Source organism: Trachurus trachurus (assembly GCF_905171665.1).
Source record: "Trachurus trachurus genome assembly, chromosome: 17".
NCBI classification, from domain to species: Eukaryota; Metazoa; Chordata; class Actinopteri; order Carangiformes; family Carangidae; genus Trachurus; species Trachurus trachurus.
This window is the reverse complement of record NC_139900.1, coordinates 27,319,528-27,328,308: the sequence shown is the minus strand read 5'-3', so window position 1 is coordinate 27,328,308 and position 8,781 is coordinate 27,319,528. Positions and strand designations below refer to the sequence as shown.

Sequence of the window (8,781 nt, the reverse complement as noted above, 5' to 3'; positions counted from 1 at the left end):
CATTCTCATGTTTTTATATCACAAGTTAATCAGATGTCCATGTGTGATATGAAGGAGATGACCAGATGTTGCTGCTCTCTCAGCCTTTTGCTGATTTTCAGTGCATTGTCTTGGTTTATTCTGATGGTCTCACGGTTACTCACCAGTGTTGTTTCCAGATGTGGGCAGCTGGTTTCAGCCAATTCATAGCTGAAGACATCAATAGAGCAAAATGAGTTAATACTGTACTTCGATCAATAAGGTGGCCTCAGATAAATGCCAATGCTACTCAATTTCTGCATAACAGTCTATGTAAAGAGGCAACTAATGTTCACAACATTAGTCACTGTGGTGATGTCTTTTTTTGTTGTTTTGTTTCTCAAGCCTGCCCCCAGGTGGACAAAAAAATCTGTTAATGGAGCATTTATCCACCACAGCCCTGTGAACACCTTTCAGTGGAACCACCTAGGAATAAAATCTGTTCATTGTGTTGCAGTGGATGTTTTATATAGCCTATATATTTGAATGGAGCATCAGAAATAACATCTGGGATCATTTAGTCAGGTTTACGCATCTCACCTGAGTTCAGGCTAGTATTGTAAATGCAACCTGAGACAAACCTATAGGCTACAGCTCCGAATGTGATAAATCTGTTTAAAAAGAAAAGAAAAATACATAGGCTACATAAAAACATGTTAGTGCAGTGCTCATGAGCCAGCATTAGTCCTTGCAGGTGTATCACTCTCTTGTGTGTCTCTGTGTGCAATAGAAAGGATTTCCCCACAACACACACATTCAGCTCTGCAGGATTCACAGGAGCCTCAAGTCAAGTGTTATCAGCTGCAGCCTCTAGGTAGTTGAACATACTGATCACCACACAGCAGTTGGACCTGTGACCCTGCAGTGTCAAACACACCCTCACACCACCACCACCTCCTGCTGCAGCCTCCACCTTCAGACCCGTGGTCCTGAGACAGAGCAATAACTTTATAGCATCTCTATCCTGAGGTGAATTCATCATCACTGAGATCTCAACATCAGCACTTCTCCTCCCTCCTCCTCAGACCGGGTCCGGGAGGGAGCAGCAACAGTCTCATTTCACAGTCGATGGCGCCATCTCGTGGTCTCGGTGTTACTTACACAGAGTGGGCGGGGCTAAGGTGAAGGACTGTGTGAGTGGACTTGTTCTGGTTTCCTTGTTGTTGCATCAGGAAGAGAAAGAGACAGTAGCAGAGCAGAGATGGACCGTGCGGAGCTGGCGCGTCGTCTCAACGACAGGAAGTACACCAACTGGCTGAAGGCAGGACGGTGTCTGCTCATACTGAGAAGCGCCCTCCACCCGTTCATCAACCAGCACATGAGAAGTTTCCACGCAGATCTGCTCAATCAAAACACTGTGCTGAAGAAACCGTGTGTGTCCTCATGTAGACCAAGAGGGAATAAGGTCAGAACAGAGTCCAATGTCTGTTTAAAGTCAGACTAACTTGACTGATTTAAGTCTCTTTTCATTAAACGTGTGTGCGCGTGCGTGTGTGTAGGCTATGTGTTCTTGTACTTAGGCTACTATAGCCTACATTGTGAGGACTGGAGTTTAACCAACAGAGTGAGAACATTTTTGGGAAGTGAGGACATTTTTGCCCGGTCCTCACTTTTTCCAAGGGCTGATTGAGGGTTAAGACTTTAGGTTATAATTAGGTTTAAATTAGGTTAAAGGGACATTGTGTAACTTCTCCTGTTATCTATTCATGAAAATCGATTATTTTGTTCAAAAGTATGTTTTTCATTAATCAGTAATCCCCCTCATCAACAAACTGAAGTGTTCCTTTCAGCTCTGAATTTGCCGTTCATATCGTTCATATCTACATGGAGCGGGTAAGCTCGGTGCTGGCTGCCGTGACGGTAGGAAACCACGGAAACTGACCGGAGACACCGGTGCTGTTGGCTCAGGTCGAGGTGGCGTCTGTGAAAAGTCACCGCGGTAACGCAGTGAGGAGGAATGGAGCTGCATTCACCTGCAGTCGGGCAGACGGCCGTGGTAACAAACCAGATAAAAAGTGGGTTAGGTAAACAATACCACATCGCCATGACAACATATTGTTTTGCCTCATGCTGAAGGACCACTTGTTTACATAGAGGCTTGTTTATGCGCAGCGGCTGTCATCCGTCTGCCGTCTGCCCAATGTAAATGCAGCATGAAAAATACAATTGAGTTGCTTGTAATAGGACAGCTGCAACGCTAGATGGGAGTAATTCTTACACAATGTACCTTTAAGAGTAACGTAAGTTAAGGTTAGGCATTTGTTTTGGATGGTTAACGTTAGGGTAAGGGGCTAGGAAATACATTACAATGAGTGTCCCCACAAAAATAACGTTACAAGGATGTGTGTGTGTGTGTGTGTGTGTGTGTGTGTGTGTGTGTGTGTGTGTGTGTGTGTGTGTGTGTGTGTGTGTGTGTGTGTGTGTGTAGCTCTCCAGGACGTGCACACTGTGTGCTGAGTGGCAGAGAGCAATCATGAGACACCACAGACAACAAGATGCCACCGTGAACTGGGACAACTGTTCTCCTGCATCCTGGAGAACAGACCACTGGGAGGTGGCTAAGGTAAGCAACAGCTGGAAAACAGCTGTATAATGTGCGGTGTGATGATCTTGTTTATTGATGTATCATCAATTAATAATTTGACCCATAAGATTTCTGAACATAGTGAAACATTCTTGTTAATATCACATAGCCAGTTGTGGAATAAAAATGTATTGCTACATGCCACAAAGGTCCTGGAAGTACTTATAGTATACAAAATATACCTCACAAATTAAAAGACTCACAATACAATTTATTAATTACTGAAGACGCTTATTTGACCCTGCTTAGTGGCATACATAAACTATAGTTAGCTGGTTACATTTGGCATCATTAATCTGTAATGTAATAAAGTCAAAACTGTACTTTAGGAAATTATTTGCATAAATATACTTAGCTTCATTAAACCACTGCTTGTCAGATTCAACAAAACCCTGACAATTGAAAACTAAATAAAAAGAAACAACATTCGGTCTATTTTCTTGTGAAATGATTAAAGCAATTCATTGACTGTCAGTATGGCTGCTGATTAATATTCTTTCAAGCAATTAATTGTTGCTGACTCGCTTGCTCCATTATCATCATTTACCAAAAGCACCAGACACCTGTGACTCAGATCGGTGGGATATGTGAGATGTGAAGTCTGCACACTGTTGTAGCTCCTCAAATGTTTATTGTAGGATATAACGTTTCAATCACATAGATCTTCATCAGGATAAAGGACAAAAGAGACACCATGCTCATATAAGTTATTGGTCCCACCTCCCAATCAAGCCAGGGATGCAGCTCAGGTGAGGCAACCCAAAAGAGGCTGTTGTTGGGAAATAAAAAGGTAGGGAACTAAGGAACTGAGCAAAACAATAAACATAGATAAATAGATAAACAACAAGTGTTCAAGTAATCCTAAAATGAGTAAAGAATATAGACACAATAGATGCCCAATATGCACATCGACTAAATACATTGGATCCATCAGATACAATAAATAGTCAGATTAATATACTGTATAGTCAGATTAAATCGTCATTTATTTATACCAGTAATTTATATGAACACGGTGTCTCTTTTGTCCTTTATCCTTATGAAGATCTATGTGATTGAAACGTTGATCTACTGTATATCCTACAATAAACATTTGGGCTACAACAGTGTGCGGTCTTCACCCTTTTTCTAAAAGTCTGTTTGTCTGTTAGTCCTGTACCTGTAATACTTTGGATGTGCTGTATCATAGATGTGAACCATATCAACACCTCTACCACAAAGTGCTTGTGGTGATGACAACTTTATGACAGGTGACAACCACCAGTCACATTGTGAATGTTCCAGGAAATACTGTATATAATCTTTAATCTCTCTCTGTCTCTCCGTCTCTCTCTGTCTGTCTCTCTGTCTCTCTGTCCCTCTCCAGGCCTACATGCCTCGAGGTCAGGGGAAGGTGAAGGGGGCCGATCAGTTTGATGCGTCTGCTCTGCTCAACCTCATCAACTACTGTGACTATTTCCAGTCTGTGAATCCAAAATTAGTGAGAGAGGTAAACACTCGTATTCAGCTGTGCTACCTTCAGGCATTGTCAAGCCTGTTGGGTCAGGAAATGATCACATGACCATCCATCCATCCATCAGCTGCTGGAGGCTGGACCTAGTCGGGCCCTTTCTGCTAATGTGCGCACCAGCTCTAGAAACCTTGGTGTTATTTTTGATCAGCCCATGATCTTCGATGAACATATAAAAACTATAACCCGGTCCTGCTTTTTCCGCCTCAGAAATATTTCCAAACTCAGGTCAATTGTGTCTCTCTCAGAACTGGAAATGATCATTCATGCCTTCATCTCCTCACGCTTAGATTATTGTAATTCCCTCTTCACCTGCCTCAGTAAAGCCTCACTAGACCGCCTTCAGTTAAAGCAGAAGTAAGCGATACGGTCGTTTTGGCTAACTTCGTTAGTTAGCAGCCCCCGCCCTCGTCATGGATCTATTGGTCCTCGTCCCTACGTCACCACATTCACGCGCATCCCTTGGCTGCACACACAGCCCTTCATTACGTTCTCTCACCTCATTGGATAAAACTTGTAGGATACAAGGAAGTATACAGGACGTTTTCTCCTCGGCTTACAGCAGAGCAGAGTGACTGACAGACCCGTGTTTCGGACCAAACACTCTATATAAGTGATTGCTGTCGGAAGATATAACTATTGAAGACTTATATTAACACAAATATTCCGCTTACTTCTGCTTTAATTCAAAACGCTGCCGCCCGACTTCTGTCCAGATCCCACAAATTCTCTCACATCTCTCCCGTCTTAGCCACCCTGCACTGGCTCCCGGTACATTTCAGAATCCAATACAAAATCCTCACCCTTACATACAGAGCCCACAACAGTCAGGCCTCCATATTTAGCTGATCTCCTCACTGTTTACCACCCTGTGAGGTCACTGCGATCTGCTGGAAGCCTGCTACTAAAAACCAGAGGTGATGGAGCTTTTCAGTCTGTTGCTCCAAAATGGTGGAACTCTCATGGGGATATTTGTATTGTGTTGCTGTACGTCTCTTTCAATTGTGCTGCTGCTTTTGTTGTTATTTACTTTAATGGTATGATGTTTGTATTTTTTATGTGAAGCACTTTTTGAGTCTTCTCTGTGAGAAGTGAATGAATGAATACTTTATTTCAAACATGTGAATAACATATTACACTTGAAGCACTAGTCGATAAAAACCTTGTATGTTTGAAAAGGAATAGGAAGAAGCATTAGCTTATTAATTCCTACCCCTTCTCCACCTAGTACCTAGTACTATAGGTTATCTTACTTCCTGTATATCCTGTTTTTGTTTTTTGTTGTGTTTTTTTTACAGTACAACAAACAACAACACCATGACTGCTTGTGTCAAGATAAATACAATAAGTGACAAGGATGGCAAAAGTGTGAAAACCTTAATGTTTGTCATACCCCTCTTCTTCCCTGTACCTTGTAAATACCATCTGTTTGTACCGCTGTTTGAATTTGCTCATGGTTGGACATTGTCTGAGCTCCTCCGCTAGTCTGTTCCACAGTTTCACTCCACATATTGAAATGCAAAAGGTTTTTAAAGTTGTGCGTGCATACAGATGTTTTAGATTCAGTTCCCCCCTCAGATTATATCCCCCTTCTCTCAGAAAAAAACATGCTTGAATATTTACTGGACTGGTAGTATGTTATTTGTTGCCCTGTACATGATTTGTGCTGTTTGGAAGTGTACCAGATCAGTGAGTTTCAGTATTTTTTGATTTTGAGAATAAGGGGTTTGTGTGTTCTCTGTAGCCACTGTTATGAATTATCCTGATTGCTCTTTTTTTGCAGAATCAACAGTGGTTGTAGTGTAGATTTATAAGTATTGTCCCAAATCTCTGCACAGTAACTCAAATATGGTAATATCAGTGAATTGTAAAGAATGTGGAGTGATTTGTGGTCCAGGTAGTGTTTTGCCTTGCTTAGTACTGAGATGCTCCGTGACAATTTGCTTCAAACATGCTTTATGTGATGTTTCCATGTTATTTTTTCATCCATTACTATATAAAAACAATTTTACTTACATAGTATAAGAGTGGGTACATCCCAGACAGGTCTGTCACATGACCATATTGAACCTGGAGAGAACCAGGCAGGCACAGGGAGAACATGCAACCTCCACACAGATCCCACAACCTTCTTGTTATGAGACAGACAACGGTGCTAACCACTGCACCACCGTGCCACAAGTCTCACACCTGAGGGCCACACAGTGGATTGGACTTACTTCTTTATCTTTTTCATGATTTAGTATTTCACTCTTCTATTAGTAAATGCACTTCAAATCTCCAAGTCAGTTTTTAACTGACGGTGACCGGGCCCAGAACCAGTGATGAAGCAGTAAATTCAAAACAAGGAGATTTGTATTTTTGAAATGTTGCTGGAGATTGAGCTGCTCTTGTGCGTTTGTGTGTGTCTGTGTATGTTCCAGGTGATCCGATACAGGAATGAGTTAATGCATTCTTGTGAGATGCAGGTGACCAATGAGTGGATGACACATTATCAGAGCACTCTGAGACACTTTGTGCAGCAGCTCCGCCACGTGCCACAGATGGCAACTGCTGGAAAGGAGATAGACAAGGTGAGTGTGTGTGTTTTCTGTGTAACAATGCCATTTTTGTTACTTTGATCACAGTTTGTTTAGTGTGTCCATGTCTTGTCCAGATGCTGTCTGCTGATTTGACGGTATGTGTCTCTGGGTCGGATGGACTGGACTCTGCTGACTTGGATGGACTTGTGTGTGATTCTGTCCACCAATGGGAGACGGACGCAGACTTAATCAGCCAGTGGGAAGCCGAGTTGCTACAGGAGAGGCTGCAGGAGTTGCTGTATAGTGCTGATGATGACGCAACGCCACAGGTGCGACAAACAAACACAGACGTCCATATGCATCCACACCATTAACATTCTGTATAATGACTAGGGATGGGCATTTGAAGAAATCTTTTTGATCGATCATCGGGAAAATTAATTAATCAATTATCGATTAATCGTTAATATTCATATTCATATTTAAAAACAGAATGTGTACCAGTAATCCAGGGCAGTCCCCGTGAAGGAAGAAGGTCAGACAACAACGTACACGGACGTCTGTGTGCTTGTGCTTCACCGGCATTTAAAAGAAAAAAAAGGGACCGTTGCGCTGCCTGTCTCAACTGCAGCTGAGCTGTCAGAGCAGCTCTGCTGTCCCTCTCTCTTCAGCCCTGTGTTTGGCTGCACTTGTACGAAAGAAATCGCAAGCACTTTCAAAATGTGAAAGCGTGTGTTTTATTATTATTTCTGTAGCCAACACACAGCGGAGCGGCGCTCTGATCACAGGAGCACAGAAAAGAGAAACTAACTATGCAGGATATTTACCTTAAGTTTAATTTTAACTGTCGTTAAACAGCTTCAGACTAATTGTAGCTTGTAACTTACAGAGAGAGTGGAGGCTCCTTCCACACTGCTGCTGAAAACCAAACCTGGCTCACGTCTCTGTTGCACCGAGTCCGCGACACAGGCGCGCCCCGTCATATTTAATGAATTATTTCACTCTTTTTTTTTTTTTAAGTATATTTTTTGGCCTTTTGGCCTTTATTGGATAGCACATAGTGAGATAGACAGGAAAGGGGGAGGCAGAGAGAGGGGGAACGACAAGCAGGAAAGGTCCGCCCGACGCGGGACTCAAACCGGGGACGCCCGCGCCAAGGACCGCAGCCTCCCAAGCGCCCCAACCACTGTGCCACGCACCGCCCCAGAATTATTTCACTCTTAAACCATGTAATAATAATACTATATAATAATAATATAGAGTTAATTGGTTGTTATGAAAAAATAAAACCGGGGTTTATTTCTCCATAACATCTACATGATCCCTTATAATAAATCAATAAAAAATGTACGTGATCGATAAAATTCTTAACGATCAATAATCAATCATCGATTAATCATGCCCATCCCTAATAATGACATGATCTCAGCTGGCGCTCCGTCTCTTCACCAGGACTCTGAGCAGCTGAGGAGCCTGGCTGGTTTCCTGCAGGTCAACAGAGACTTGAGTGAGAAGTTTTCTGCAGAGCTGCAGCTCATCAACTCACTGGAGGACAGACAATGAAAAGAAGAGGATATTGAACAACACTATGTAGTTTTGAGTAAATACCAAAGTAACTTCAGAATGTATTTTTATGCACTACTTTTTTTTATATGAATGCACTTCATGTTGCTTCCTGTAGATTTCAAAGGTCATGTCAAAAATGTCTTACTTCACACATGTGGTCGAATGTTGTGATATATTCATTAACTCACATGGTTTTGACTTTGTTATTATCATTATTATTATTATTGTTAATTTAATAACACAAAAAGTGCTGAACTGATTTGTTCCAAAGCGATGAGACATAAGCCAGAGGAGAGTTTGTTCTGTTCTCTCTGACAGAATGCCATATACCATATTGTGCCATTAAAATGTAAGTAATGCTTTAAATCTGGTTGTGGGTTTTGATTGGTCAATGGCTGCTGGCTCCACTGACTTTGTGTGGTGGATGTTAAAACGCTGCCTAAGCTGCGTGACTCGTCTATGTGGGGCTGTTTCTCATGAGATATGTGGTGTGATTAGTGTCGGAGGGTAAGTCCTTTATGGAGTCATATGGGAGGGGTTGACTTTTACAGCGACAGTCATGGTTTCACTGGTGTACTGCT

At 42.2% G+C, this 8,781-nt stretch overlaps 1 protein-coding gene across 2 annotated transcripts; it reads left to right on the top strand.

Moving 5' to 3' along the window:
* The first annotated feature begins 1,193 nt into the window (after positions 1-1,193).
* On the top strand, positions 1,194-8,403 carry LOC311000969 (uncharacterized protein CXorf38 homolog). 2 transcript variants are annotated; one of them, XM_083991894.1, is made up of 6 exons: positions 1,194-1,423; positions 2,447-2,581; positions 3,969-4,091; positions 6,536-6,685; positions 6,769-6,963; positions 8,087-8,403. In XM_083991894.1, exons 1-6 carry the CDS (start codon positions 1,220-1,222, stop codon positions 8,195-8,197), a joined length of 918 nt encoding a protein of 305 aa, XP_083848020.1. In that variant the 5' UTR covers positions 1,194-1,219; the 3' UTR covers positions 8,198-8,403. The 2 variants fall into 2 exon arrangements, with proteins under 2 accessions (XP_083848020.1, XP_083848021.1); XM_083991895.1 differs by lacking the exon at positions 1,194-1,423 and adding an exon at positions 1,443-2,014.
* The last annotated feature ends 378 nt before the right edge of the window (positions 8,404-8,781 follow it).

Bases quoted from the DNA above. Each gene is read 5' to 3' on its own strand.
- LOC311000969 (XM_083991894.1), top strand. From the start codon at position 1,220: ATGGACCGTGCGGAGCTGGCGCGTCGTCTCAACGACAGGAAGTACACC. The intron at 1,424-2,446 runs GTCAGAACAGAG...GTGTGTGTGTAG, and splicing joins GTAGACCAAGAGGGAATAAG to CTCTCCAGGACGTGCACACT. The intron at 6,686-6,768 runs GTGAGTGTGTGT...TGTCTTGTCCAG, and splicing joins CTGGAAAGGAGATAGACAAG to ATGCTGTCTGCTGATTTGAC.